Source organism: Macrobrachium nipponense, chromosome 9 (genome assembly GCF_015104395.2).
Source record: "Macrobrachium nipponense isolate FS-2020 chromosome 9, ASM1510439v2, whole genome shotgun sequence".
NCBI lineage: Eukaryota > Metazoa > Arthropoda > Malacostraca > Decapoda > Palaemonidae > Macrobrachium > Macrobrachium nipponense.
The window spans coordinates 43,260,828-43,275,396 of record NC_061110.1 but is presented as its reverse complement, the minus strand read 5'-3'; the positions used below and the strand labels follow the sequence as shown (position 1 = coordinate 43,275,396).

Genomic DNA, 14,569 nt, shown 5'->3' with positions numbered 1-14,569 from the left:
CTTTATTTCTTGCCGCAGAGATTTCGGTAGTGTTTGGATGTACCTGAGATTAGTAATAACCAAGTGAAAAATGCGAAGAAGTGTCTTTGTCGCAGTAGAGTCCTGTACAGCGTATAATGCTGTATGGAGGAGCTCTCGACTTGTGTCGTTGTTCCCAATAGCGGTTCCAGACGCACTATCATGGCTAACTCTAACCTTGAATTTTAAAAAAAGAAAGAAAAAAAAACTGCTGAGAGTAGAGGACTGAAATTTTATATTTTATATGATTGGAGAGTGGAAAATCAACATACCAATTTGTAGCCATCTAGCCTCAATAGTTTTTAAGATATAAGAGCGGACAGAAAAATATAAAGTGAGTACTATCAGACGTATTTCTATGGAATAATAACAGAATCGAGAACGTAAAAAACATATTCTCTCTCTCTCTCTCTCTCTCTCTCTCTCTCTCTCTCTCTCTCTCTCTCTCACACACACACACACACAACCACGCAGATGCACGCAAACACATTTCTGATATATAGATAACATCAATACGGTTATTTAAGTATTCCACTAAGCTTTTACCAGTATTATGCAATCATCTCGACGAAATAAATCAGATAGAAAAGTGATTTTATCCATAATAATTGTAATATTTTCCGTCGGCTATGACCTACTGGTGCATGTAATAAATGTAAATTTATCCCTATAGGATCATTATAAGTCTGTTCATGGTTATATCTGATGAATATTGAAACGTTGATATACTCAGCTGGATCTTCACATCAGGTGATACGACACTAAACTGCATTGACATTTCTATTTCAATTTCGAGAGAAATGTCACTGCGGTTTATAAAAATAGAATATACATGTTTCCAGCATCAAGCTACAAACACTTCCTAACCCTTGAATTAGCACGGGAAGCAAGAAATGCAGAAACATTTACTCTTCCAAGTCGGATTTGAACCCAAGGATAATAGGTTAGAGAGGTTGAAAAACTCCGGATATATTTCTCGTATTGGAAGATGGGATGGTCTTCGGAAAAGATATGAGGATATTCAGTCGTTAAAAAGTCTTTGTAGCTATAACTACTACTGCTATTAATACTACTACTACCAATGATAATAATAATAATAATAATAATAATAATGATAATAATAATAATAACAATAATAATAATAATAATAATATTTTGGTAGAAGACCCTCTTTTAGGCAAATACTGTTAAAAAGGATGGCAGAATTAAGCGAGTTGATTTTATATATAGTTTTTTCTATTTTTCTTACAATTCGCTTCTTAGGCTCAGCGATGTTTCTGAGTAACTGGCCAATATTCATATTGGGAATTTTCAAAAATTATAAAAGATTCCTTCTGCATTTATAATTTTTGAAACTTCCCAATATGAATAATGGCCAGTTACTCAGAAACATCGCTGAGCCTGAGAAGCGAATTGTAAGAAAAATAGAAAAAACTATACATAAAATCAACTCGCTTAATTCTGCCATCCTTTTTAATAATAATAATAATAATAATAATAATAATAATAATAATAATAATAATAATAAGTAAGTAATAATAATAATAATACTAATGATAACAGTGAAGAAACAAATCGATGGTTATGTATACATACATATTATATCTGATGATAAATTTGTACAGAAAGCTTTCAGGAAACTGCTCGATTCCACTTTTCAGTCAATCTTATAATGATACTGATGACAATAGTTGTCTTACAAGGCAGAAAATCTTTTAATAGGATGACCTGTGCTATATTATCTGGGTAATGACATTTCAAGTGCCAGACTGCTGTTAATGTTAATGGTCTTCTTTATGATAATATTATCTAGGTTAGAAGACAAACGGATCCCAGTAACTAATTATTCTTTTTATTTATCCAAAGAGTCTGAACAGGGAATTTATTCTCTCCTGAGTCTAGTCTCTCTCTTTTTTTCTTCCATGTTTTCTAATAAAAGTGAAGCTTACCCATACCGCTCTAATCGATGGTAAAGTAAGAGATGGTCGAGAAAGCGAGCCTCAACTTGAGAGAGGTTTCGCGTCGTCCCAAAATTTAGGGGATAATATATTCCTACATTCTGTGTAACTATATAAAGGAATATTTTATGATAATCTGCCCCTTGGCTGGAGAGCACCAAATAGATATATTGGAATTAATTTTCAACTGGCGGAGCATCAAGTTGATAATCACCCACTTACATCTTTTTTGATTAGGTATTACTATTATTTTAAGAATTGCAGATAGATGGAGTTTTACCATCAATAGCACCATCAGTATTTTTATTAAGTTTACTGATAATAGTGGAACAACTTGAGGAAATTAATTTACAGCTCAGTCAGGATGAGTTTAAAGATGTTACCCCAAATAATTTACAGGAGACAAAAGTTTTTTCAGCGACACCAGTGTTTCCAAAACTGTTCTTAAAGAAAAAGGGGTGCTTGTGGGGTGGGGAGGGAGGGGAGGGGGCAGCGTTGATCAAAAGGCTGACGTCAAGACTTCACCTCAATTAAGTTAATTATCCTAATTAAAACAACAATAAACGATGATGTTTGCTTCAAGATCTATTCCCTCAAGAGCCCGATGGCGAGGCTCAATTTCTGCAGGAAGGAAAAAATGCATTAATCGAATTAAAATATTACTCTCCATTTCTTTTGCCTGGAATCTCTGTCGAGTTGGAAAACAGGTGGAAATCAGGGGGAGAATTTGTCTGATCCCACTTAGGAAAGAATCTGAACCTGTTTTCCGTCTGTTATTCGTCTCGGAGAATTATCGGATAAGCCTAAAGGAGCAAGAACAGTGTGTGATATGTGCGTATATATACTATATATGAATATGTTTATGCCGTTTTGTAATAATAGCAAATTTCATGGAAAATGCTTGAAATGATAAAGGCTCAGTGAAATTTGAAGGCAGATACTGACATTTCCTCTTTCATAATTTCAGTATCTATCCTCCGGTTATTAAGTTGAAACACTCGGCTGCTTTACTCTGAGCTTCAGAGAAACGTTTTGTCGCAATTGCATCGTGTTATTAAATAAAGGAAAGGCGCTGGAAGGCTTAATAAAGGTATGCGTCAAAAAGGCTTCGCTGTTGTGTGAAGCTCTCGAACTGAACGGTTAACGGCAGAAGAGGAAGTTTCCCCTTTTTTCCACATCTATTTCTAATTTTACCGAGAAATATTTAAAGCTAAATTTATCTACGACCTTGTTAGGATGTCACTTTTTTATTATATACTTTCCCTCTTAATTTCATACGCTTTTGCATGCGTATTCTTCTAAATCTTAAATTCTCTTCTCGAAGAGAGGACGATTTCCATCACCATGTCCTGACCTTCTTACGAAACTCGGTATGTTGCATATTCATCGCTCGTATATACAAAACATGCTTCTAAAACATTGCTCGGTTACATATGCACTCAGGGACTTCGCCTTCAGAATTCGCAGCATGATTGAATAGTCGTGGATAATTAGCCAAGTTGGAAGGCGCCCTGCTCTGCGATGTTCCTGCACGTCAATCTTCACCATTCCAGAGGGGGGAAGGACTGGAAGGAACTGCTTCTGGAATGTAGGTGAAAGAAACCTGAAAGTAGAGTTGTTACAGATAATAATAATAATAATAATAATAATAATAATAATAATAATACTAATAATAATAATAATAATATCAAAACTCAACGCCGAATATGATAAAAGCCATAAACACATGGGCAGTGCCAGTAATCAGATACAGAGCAGGAATAGTGGAATGGACGAAGGCAGAACTTCGCAGCATAGATCAGAAAACCAGGAAACATATGACAATACACAAAGCACTACACCCAAGAGCAAATACGGACAGACTATACATAACACGAAAGGAAGGAGGGAGAGGACTACTAAGTATAGAGGACTGCGTCAACATCGAGAACAGAGCACTGGGGCAATATCTGAAAACCAGTGAAGACGAGTGGCTAAAGAGTGCATGGGAAGAAGGACTAATAAAAGTAGACGAAGACCCAGAAATATACAGACACAGGAGAAAGACAGACAGAACAGAGGACTGGCACAACAAACCAATGCACGGACAATACATGAGACAGACTAAAGAACTAGCCAGCGATGACAATTGGCAATGGCTACAGAGGGGAGAGCTAAAAGGAAACTGAAGGAATGAAAATAACCGCGGCACAAGATCAGGCCCTAAGAACCAGATATGTTCAAAGCACGATAGATGGAAATAACATCTCTCCCATATATAGGAAGTGCAATACGAAAAATGAAGCCATAAACCACATAGCAAGCAAATGTCCGGCACTTGCAGAACCAGTACAAAAAGAGGCATGATTCAGTGGCAAAAGCCCTCCACTGGAGCCTGTGCAAGAAACATCAGCTACCTTGCAGTAATAAGTGGTACGAGCACCAACCTGAAGGAGTGATAGAAAACGATCAGGCAAAGATCCTCTGGGACTATGGTATCAGAACGGATAGGGTGATACGTGCAAACAGACCAGACCAGACGTGACGTTGATTGACAAAGTCAAGAAGAAAGTATCACTCATTGATGTCGCAATACCATGGGACACCAGAGTTGAAGAGAAAGACAGGGAAAAAATGGATAAGTATCAAGATCTGAAAATAGAAATAAGAAGGATATGGGATATGCCAGTGGAAATCGTACCCATAATCATAGGAGCACTAGGCACGATCCCAAGATCCCTGAAAAGGAATCTAGAAAAACTAGAGGCTGAAGTAGCTCCAGGACTCATGCAGAAGATTGTGATCCTAGAAAAGGCACACATAGTAAGAAAAGTGATGGACTCCTAAGGAGGCAGGATGCAACCCGGAACCCCACACTATAAATACCACCCAGTCGAATTGGAGGACTGTGATAGAGCAAAAAAAAAAAAAAATAATAATAATAATAATAATAATAATAATGTTAATATTATTATTATTGTTATTATTACAAAATTCTCATAGTATTATGAGACTTGCAATGGCGAATCAAATACACATGTTTGTATATTTACATATGCATAAAGGTAAATCTGTACTGAGAGCTCTCGGGATGCTGTTCGATTTCCCTTTTCAAGCAGATTACCGTAAGCTATCTGTACAGAGTTAGCTTTGAATATATGTACATATACCTAACTATGGATTTGTTTCTCAATAATAATAATAATAATAATAATAATAATAATAATAATAATAATAATAATACTCCGTGAGATTTCCTTTTAGTGGTGTATTGTCTGGGTTTTGGATATCTCACGCTCAAGTTTATTGCTATTATTTTTAGGGGTCTTCCCTTAGACTAGTCTTCAAGACAAACAGTCCGAACAATTTATTTGTACCGTTTGTTTTTTCTAAAGAGCCTGAGCCTGCCTTGCTCGCTTCTCTCCTTTCTTTTTCTTTTCTTTTTAATAGTAGAGTTCTCTACTCCATGATGTCCTAATTGATGGTAATTTAAGAGGTAGTATACAAGACAAGTAGCGACCCGTGGGACGCTTTGTATCCCTTCAAAGTGACGATCAATAGACCTTCATTGTGCTTACTGCAGTAAATGACCCGTAGAGGATAATACCGTCATTACACCTTACATGATGTACTATAAAAACTACTGAAGATTGTTTAGCCACTCACTCTCCCACTCTTAAGCCTTAAAAACAGTAGGCTTATATACAAAAGCAACAAAATTAGTCACAGGAGGGTAGTAGAAGGTGCGCTTATCAGAGAGATCAAAGTAATTGAAGGAAACAAAGGTTTTACCTCAGAAGATCCCATAAGCCGAGCTTTGATATTAAAAGAAGCTAAGATTGACCCTGCTGACCTGGAGATTAGGTTTCCTGCCCAACAGACTTACGGTGACCACACCCTTACCACAAGGGTGAATCCCATTGACCATCAGCTCAGGATATCAGAGCGACAAGAGGGGATTGGCAACTCTCAAGAAAACCAGAACAGCCATCGCATAAATGACAGCACAACGAGAAGAAGTTCCAGAAGACTGCTGGGCCTTGACCCAGGCTAACATCCCAACATCTCTTGAGAATGGGCCACAGAAGGGCCTGAAAGTACTCGAGTGTGGAGTAAAACTAAATGTAAATACTTAGAAGTAAACAAGTTACAAATTGAATTTGTGGGTTTCTTTTTCAATCTTCAGAAGAAAACTGAAAGAAGTTTTTGTTTGGTTCATTATTATTATTATTATCGTTATTATTATTTTTTTTTTTTTTTTTTTTTTTTTTGCTCTATCACAGTCCTCCAATTCGACTGGGTGGTATTTATAGTGTGGGGTTCCGGGGTGTTGCATCCTGCCTCCTTAGGGATCCATCACTCTTCTTACTATGAGCCGTTTCTAGGATCACACTCTCTGCATGAGTCCTGGAGCTACTTCAGCCTCTAGTTTTTCTAGATTCCTTTTCCAGGATCTTGGGATCGTGCCTAGTGCTCCTATATTATGGTACGATTTCCACTGGCATATCCCATATCCTTCTTATTTCTATTTTCAGATCTTGATACTATCCAATTTTTCCCTCTCTTTCTCTTCAACTCTGGTGTCCCATGGTATTGCGACATCAATGAGTGATACTTTCTTCTTGACCTTGTCAATCAACGTCACGTCTGGTCTGTTTGCACGTATCACCCTATCCGTTCTGATACCATAGTCCCAGAGGATCTTTGCCTGATCGTTTTCTATCACTCCTTCAGGTTGGTGCTCGTACCACTTATTACTGCAAGGTAGCTGAGGTTTCTTGCACAGGCTCCAGTGGAGGGCTTTTGCTACTGAATCATGCCTCTTTTTGTACTGGTTCTGTGCAAGTGCCGGGCATTCACTTGCTATGTGGTTTATGGTTTCACTTTTCGTATTGCACTTCCTACATATGGGAGAGATGTTATTTCCGTCTATCGTACTTTGAACATATCTGGTTCTTAGGGCCTGATCTTGTGCCGCTGTTATCATTCCTTCAGTTTCCTTCTTTAGCTCTCCCCTCTGTAGCCATTGCCATGTGTCATCGCTGGCTAGTTCTTTAGTCTGTCTCATGTATTGTCCGTGCATTGGTTTGTTGTGCCAGTCCTCTGTTCTTTCTGTCTTTCTCCTGTGTCTGTATATTTCTGGGTCTTCGTCTGCTTTTATTAGTCCTTCTTCCCATGCACTCTTTAGCCACTCGTCTTCACTGGTTTTCAGATATTGCCCCAGTGCTCTGTTTTCAATGTTGACGCAGTCCTCTATACTTAGTAGTCCTCCTCCCTCCTTCCTTTCGTGTTATGTATAGTCTGTCCGTATTTGCTCTTGGGTGTAGTGCTTTGTGTATTGTCATATGTTTCCTGGTTTTCTGATCTATGCTGCGGAGTTCTGCCTTCGTCCATTCCACTATTCCTGCGCTGTATCTGATTACTGGCACCGCCCATGTGTTAATGGCTTTTATCATATTTCCTCCATTGAGTTTTGACTTGAGTATCGCCTTGAGTCTCTGCATATATTCTTTCCTGATCGTGTCCTTCATCTCTTGGTGTTTTATATCTCCTCCTTCCATTATTCCCAGGTATTTGTATCCTGTCTCATCTATGTGTTTGATGTTGCTCCCATCTGGTAGCTTTATCCCTTCAGTTCTCGTTACTTTGCCTTTTTGTATGTTGACTAAGGCGCATTTTTCTATTCCAAACTCCATCCTGATGTCCCCAGATACAATCCTTACAGTCTGGATTAGGGTATCTATTTCCTTGATGCTCTTACCATACAGCTTGATGTCGTCCATGAACATCAGATGGTTGATTCTGTTGCCTCTTTTCTTGAGTTGGTACCCGGCATCCATCTTCTGTAGTACTTTTGTCATGGGAATCATGGCTACTACGAAGAGTAGTGGGGACAGTGAGTCGCCCTGGAAGATCCCTCTCCTGATATTAACCTCTGCTAGTCTTATTCCAGAGCTTGTAAGTATTGTATTCCAGTTGCGCATTGTATTTTTGAGGAAGCTGATGGTATTTTCCTCTGCCCCATATATTTTCAGGCATTCTATTAGCCATCGTTATTATTATTATTATATTATTATTATTATTATTATTATTATTATTATTATTATTATTATTATTTTGGAAGGAGACCCTCTTTCAAACAAGTCTTATTGAAAGATATTGCTGCATCAGCTGCATTCAACTTGTAAATAGTCTTCTCTATTTTTCTAATAATAGCTTTCTCTCTGCTATTACAACTGGCGAGTATTGCGCCGCTATTACTCATCAGGAGCAGTCAATTCCAGGGATAATTGTCACAAATTTATTTATTTGTTACAGTAAATTAACAAATAGGTCAAAATATAAGTTAATATATTGGCCAACGTTTCTTTCGGTATCATCCGAGTATGATCACGGCAGTGGATCGGAGCAGACTGTTGTTGCTGTCAGGATCTACTCAATATATAGCGGCAGGTCAGCAGGGGTTCAACCGCTAGCTGCGTTTTCATTGGCCGGTGGCGCAATGCGCTCCCGCCATTAGTTGAACGAAGTTTTCTTCAAGACGCTTCTCATCGTTGAAGGTTGCGAAGTTGCAGCTAGCAGACCATCGAGGCTGGGGCAAGGCTTCCCTGGGCGTTGTGTCACGACGGGTCGCGATGTCATTGGCTGCTGGGCTGCTCGTCTCATCTGGTATTCTTAGATCGGGGGTGTCGCTCGGTCTGGTATTACTTGTATTTATACACATAGGTTTCCTTAAGTTGGTGGGGAGGAAGAGCACTTCCTGCGTCGTATGACATCGCGACCCGTCATGACACAACGCCCAGGGAAGCCTTGCCCCAGCCTCGACAGTCTGCTAGGCTGCAACTTCGCAACCTTCAACGACGAGAAGCATCTTGAAGAAAACTTCGTTCAACCAATGGCGGGAGCGCATTGCGCCACCGGCCAATGAAAACGCAGCTAGCGGTTGAACCCCTGCTGACCTGCCGCTATATATTGAGTAGATCCTGACAACAACTTCGGTTCATTCATTCACCTGCCAGCCACCGTCCAGGAAGGTTCTCTCCTCTTGTAGCTACAACTAGCAGCCCTCTTTGGAAGCTCCAACCTGAAGTCTGACAGGACCTCTCCCTTCAGCAGTAGCTGTTCAAGGACAGGACCCCCCAATCCTTATCCTTATTCCCATACCCCCTCCTAGGGCTTTGCCCACATTTCTACTCTCCCCTGTTTCTCTCCAGACCTCATTCTCAACTTCTTCCAACTAACACCATCAGTAGCCCTTTGCCCCTGGAGTAGCCGTTGTGGTCTTAAAACTCTCTAGGGGCACTGGGAGTTCTGCATCGTCCAGGCTCATACTTCTTCAGTAGTGCCTGCATAGGAGTTAGGTATTGGTCCCTGCCTTCCATAAAGTGACTGTTAACTATTACTGTTACTCTAATTTCTTTCAAAAAAACGTTTTTTTGGTTCTACCGCCCTTAATAATTGAAATTCTTCACTTTTTTTTGAAGTTTTGTTAAAAAGTTGATATTTCTACACCTTCCCCCCTTTTCAAAAATCATCCCACATTGTTATATCACAAATTTCTCAAAAATATTCTCAAAATTTTGAAATCTACATATTTATCAAAAAGGTTGTGCAAATCCCCTAGATTAATTTAGTATTTTTTACAGAGAGATTTAATTATTTTTTTTTCAGAGGGTAATATTCTTGCTCAATCATGACATAATGGGTAAAGTTAAGATTAAGGACACTAGCCAGGGACTTGATGAAGAATCACGTCGCAATATGGAATACTCTTCAGGATAAATTATGCTTTATCCACAAGCTCACTAAGGCTAATAATTACTACTTAGCTATTGCAGATGAAGCAACAATTGAAAAAATAATTCATCCTGACACCAAACTTGCTCTTCACAATAATAAGTTCGAAGTTCTGGACCCCCCTCATCTGAATGCTTCACGTACATTGGTCGTAACCCAGGCTGACAGTTTGGTATATAATCTATCCGAAGAGGAGCTCAAGTATGAAATTGAGCAACGTAACAGTGTAAAGGTTACTGCAATCATCAAGCTTCCTAACACCAAAACCACATTCAAGGTGAAACTTGAGTCTACCCAAATGGTGAGAGACTGTCTCATCAAAGGACTTCTCATCTCTGGCCAATCCTTTCCACCTAGATTCCTAAGTCAGGAGATCTACGCTGTTCCACCCCAGCTATGAGCATACAAAAAAGAACTGGCCCAAGCCAAGTACCTATAAAATCTGCTCAATATGTGCCTCTGAGGAACACTATTGGACCGATTGCACCAACCAAGAAAATCCAAAGTGCATCACTTGTAATGGGGATCACCCAACCATGGCTGCAAGATGCCCAACCAGGAAAGCTTTGACCAAGGACCAGGCTAAAACGATCAGGAACCAACAATCCCAGATTACTCCAAACAAGACCTTCGCTCAAGCCACAGCCTCAACTGCGCCGAATAGTTCAATCACACCCAACAACAACATCTCACTTCATCAGCTCACTGTAATTAACACAGCTATAATCACGGCAAATTTGAGTGAAACAGTTGAACCAGGCACTTTCCAAACAATGATGGACGCTTTCTACACAGCTAATGGACTACCTTTGATTAAAATTCCTACAGAGGCTATCAAGCTAGCCAAGAAAGTCTCAACATTGTTAAAGTCAGAAAATCAAAACAACACCAGCCCCAATCAGCCCCTGACAATTGATGACGACATGGAAACTGAAGAAGCCAAGAGGAAAAGAATACTAAGCGATTCAGACTCTGAAGTTGAAATGCCCTCACACCCTGCAAAAAAACAGCCACCTCAACAATCACAAGCATCAACCTCATCCTACAATAATACAGACCCTGAAATACAAGGAGCTTTGGCTCTTCCAAGCCTCCCTTCCATCAATCAAACCAAGAACCCCAAAATTGGACTTAGACTATACATTTCCATTAACACAGCAAACCCCAAAAACCCAACCCACAATACCCTCAAGAGGATGATTTTTGAATATAAAACGATGAAGTACATTTTCACAGAGAAATTAGATAATAATACAGTCAAACAATATTTTACTGATGGAACAATAGAACTTGACAAATATAGTAGCAGGATCACGAGGATAAACCACGATAAATTCCAAAAATTAAACTCAGGATTCTTTGACTTAACGAAAGGAAAAACACCATAATGGACACTCTCACAGTCATTCAACATAACGTACTGAAGTGGACCTTCCTTCGTAGTAAGGAACTAAGCAACATTTATTCTTCTTTCTCCCCACATCTTATACTTCTAAATTCCACGGGGATACCCAACTCCACTCGCATCAAGATCTGGAACTACAACGTTTTTCAATGCAACACCACTAACGATCAAAATGCCGGGACAGCAATATCACAGTCAAATTAATAGACGGATTCAATCATGACCTAATTGCAGTAGAACTACAGACAGTTCGGGGACCAGTAATCATAGCAACTACTTATTTACCCCCAGGAACCCAGTATTTCCTCAGCAGGATATCTTGTCCTTAATGAGACACAATATCCCAGTCTATTTACTAGCTGACCTAAATGCAACTCACCCGGTCCTGGGCCACAATAGCACAAATCCCAGAGGCACCTTAATTCAAGGTCTTATGAAAAGGAATCTAGTTTACTTTCTAGGACCAGATTTTCAAACATACTTCAGCAGAAGATCCAAGGGCAAACCTGACATCCTTCTGTCTAACAGATACCACATTTTCAATTATTCAATCACTCAGGGTCCTTTAACTACCTCAGATCACATACCTATATTATTAAAACTTACTGTGAGACCTATTATGGTAGCCACCAGCCCAACACTCGATTTGACCAATGCCAACTGGGACCGTTTCAAGGATATTCTCGATGACTCTCTCTCCAACTATGACGAACCTGATAACATCAGAAAGGATAAATCCTACATCGATGATAAAATAACTTTTTGGTACAGGATGATCAAAGAAGCCACAGAACTTTGTATATCCCTCAAAACTTTCAGGATCTTACCATATTCTAAAGAAACAGAGAATCTTAAACAATTACAATTTTACTATAAACAAGCCCTAGTTTTAATTAATAATCATGGCCCAACACAGCAGCTATTAGAATACTTACAAAATATTAAAGAAAGAATTAAAATAGAAGCTAAGGAACTCATAAATTCGACTTGGGAGACACTTCTAAATAAAATCGAAGGAATCTACAGAGACCCAGGAAAGTTCTGGAAAATGATCAGAAGGCTTCTGGATTCAGATACTGAACCTACAGCTTACATACTCCATAACAACAGGAAGATCTTTTCACCCCACCCGGATCAGGAACCAATTTTCAGAGAATACTGGTCTAATATCTTCAAAATAAACCCATGGGTTTGTACTTGCAACATGAACAACGAGTGATGCAGCACTTCATGAAACATGATGACCAAATAATACCATATGACACGGTAGACCTCGATAGATTAGATGTTGAAGACCAGTTTATTAAACCAATTCAACTGCAAGATATCATCAAAATAATCAATAATTTTAAAAACAAAGCACCTGGCCATTCTAGAGTAAACAAAATTATTATCAAGCATCTTCCCAACTCCATGCTGGACTTCCTAAGTCATTTTCAATGAAACCATAAGTTATGGGCTACTTGGCCCAGACTTTTTTTTTTTTGTTTTTTTTTTTTTTTTTTTCAAGAAAGCACTACTTCCCTTTGTTGGGAAAAAGGGTAAAGATCTAACTACTGTTTCTAACTATAGACCAATTTCCCTTCTAGAAATACCTGGTAAGATCCTTGAAAAAATCATTCAGATAAGGTTTAATGAGTTCCTCGAAGATAATCTACTAACCAATAATAACCAATATGGGTTTACTCAAGGCAAAGGAACTCAGCTAGCATTATCTAGACTATATGAGTTCATAGCAGTCAAGAAAAGTTTAGGATACGGCTGCAACCTTATCTCTAGGGATGTCAGTCGAGCCTTCGATAAAGTCTGGCATGACGGTCTAAAATACAAACTTTTGGAGGCGCAATTGCCAGATTTACCAACCAGACTGCTATGTAACTTTCTTGACAACCGTGTGGCAAGAATTAAAATTAAAGACTTCATAGGACCAGAGTTCCAGTTACAGTCAGGGGTTCCTCAAGGTAGCATTCTCTCCCCATCACTCTACAACTTTTACATTAAAGACACCCCTCCTCCATCTCAAGGTTGCCTTCAAATTATGTTTGCAGATGATCACACCCAAGTAATTACATATCCTACCAAAGCCAAATGTATGCTGCAAAGAAAGACTGTTAGAGAAATACAGAAAATCAATAACTACGAAAAGAAATGGAAGGTAACTACAAATATGAATAAATTCCAGCTCCTCTCAATTTCTGCTCGACGTCCCATGGATATCATAGTCAACAATAGGAGAATTCCATATAACCAACAAGTCACAATTCTTGGGTGCAAATTTAAAAAATCAGGCATTCTTCCCAATGTACAGGCGAGAATAGCTACCGCGAGGAAAACTGTCAGTAGATTAAAAAGATTCAGAGGACTTTCGGCAAAAACTCAACTCAAACTATACAAATCACTAGCCAGGCCACAGCTAGAATACCCAGCCATCATATTTGGAGCACTTAGTAAAACAGTACTTAGTAAAATGCTAGCAGTTCAGAATAAAGCTCTGAGGCAAGCATATAGGGAAAGTCCCCCCTACTTCAACACAATAAGGGAGTTGCATAATCACTCAAAATTGGAGCCTCTGAATGTCAGGTTCCATAGACTTGGGCAGAAAACTTGGGATACATTAAGTTTAGAGGACGAAAACTTATTCACAACCACTAGAGATCTCACCATCAACCAAGTCAGAGATCACTACTGGTGGAGTAGACTTGGAGCCAAAGGTCAATTGTGACCCCCCCAGACCAAGGTTTATATATACTGACTAAAAAAAAAAAAAAAAAAAAAAAAAAAAAAAAAAAAAAAAAAAAAAAAAAAAAAAAAAAAAACTAATAATAATATAAATCATAATTAACAAATAACTAAATACATAAGGTGCTTGTACATCTTAATCCTACTAACATATAAAATCAATTCCAGTTATCAGGCGGTGAACCAAATTAACTGTTTTCCGAGCCTTTCTTCTCTGTCTTGTCCTTGCATGGTGGCTAAACCAGGTAATCTAACTTCGCAAGAGGGTCTGCCCTTCACTTTTTTCTCTCCTACTATACTTCACTTTCCATCCCTTTTTTCCTTCAACCTTTCCCATCCCGAGTATCCGCCGTTAGGCTTAAACTGGATTGTATCTAGAGGTACTCTTCCTTCTCCCTACTCCCCACTTCCCGATCCTTTATCCTAGTCCTATACAACTCGTTACAATCGATCCCTCAATCCTATCCTACCCCCCCCCCCCCCCTGCTTGCTTGCTTGCAACAACAGTCTGCTCCGATCCACTGCCGTGATCATATAAATAAATTTGTGACAATTATCCCTGGAGTTGACTGCTCCTGATGAGTAATATCGGCGCAATACTCGCCAGTTGTAATAGCAGAGAGAAAGCTATTATTAGAAAAATAGAGAAGACTATTTACAAGTTGAATGCAGC

The 14,569-nt window shown here is 39.0% G+C and overlaps 1 protein-coding gene across 1 annotated transcript; it reads left to right on the top strand.

Moving 5' to 3' along the window:
- The first annotated feature begins 11,485 nt into the window (after nucleotides 1-11,485).
- Nucleotides 11,486-13,879, top strand: LOC135218056 (uncharacterized). The gene is made up of 2 exons (XM_064254200.1): nucleotides 11,486-12,346; nucleotides 12,782-13,879. Exons 1-2 carry the CDS (start codon nucleotides 11,486-11,488, stop codon nucleotides 13,877-13,879), a joined length of 1,959 nt encoding a protein of 652 aa, XP_064110270.1.
- Nucleotides 13,880-14,569: the final 690 nt, after the last annotated feature.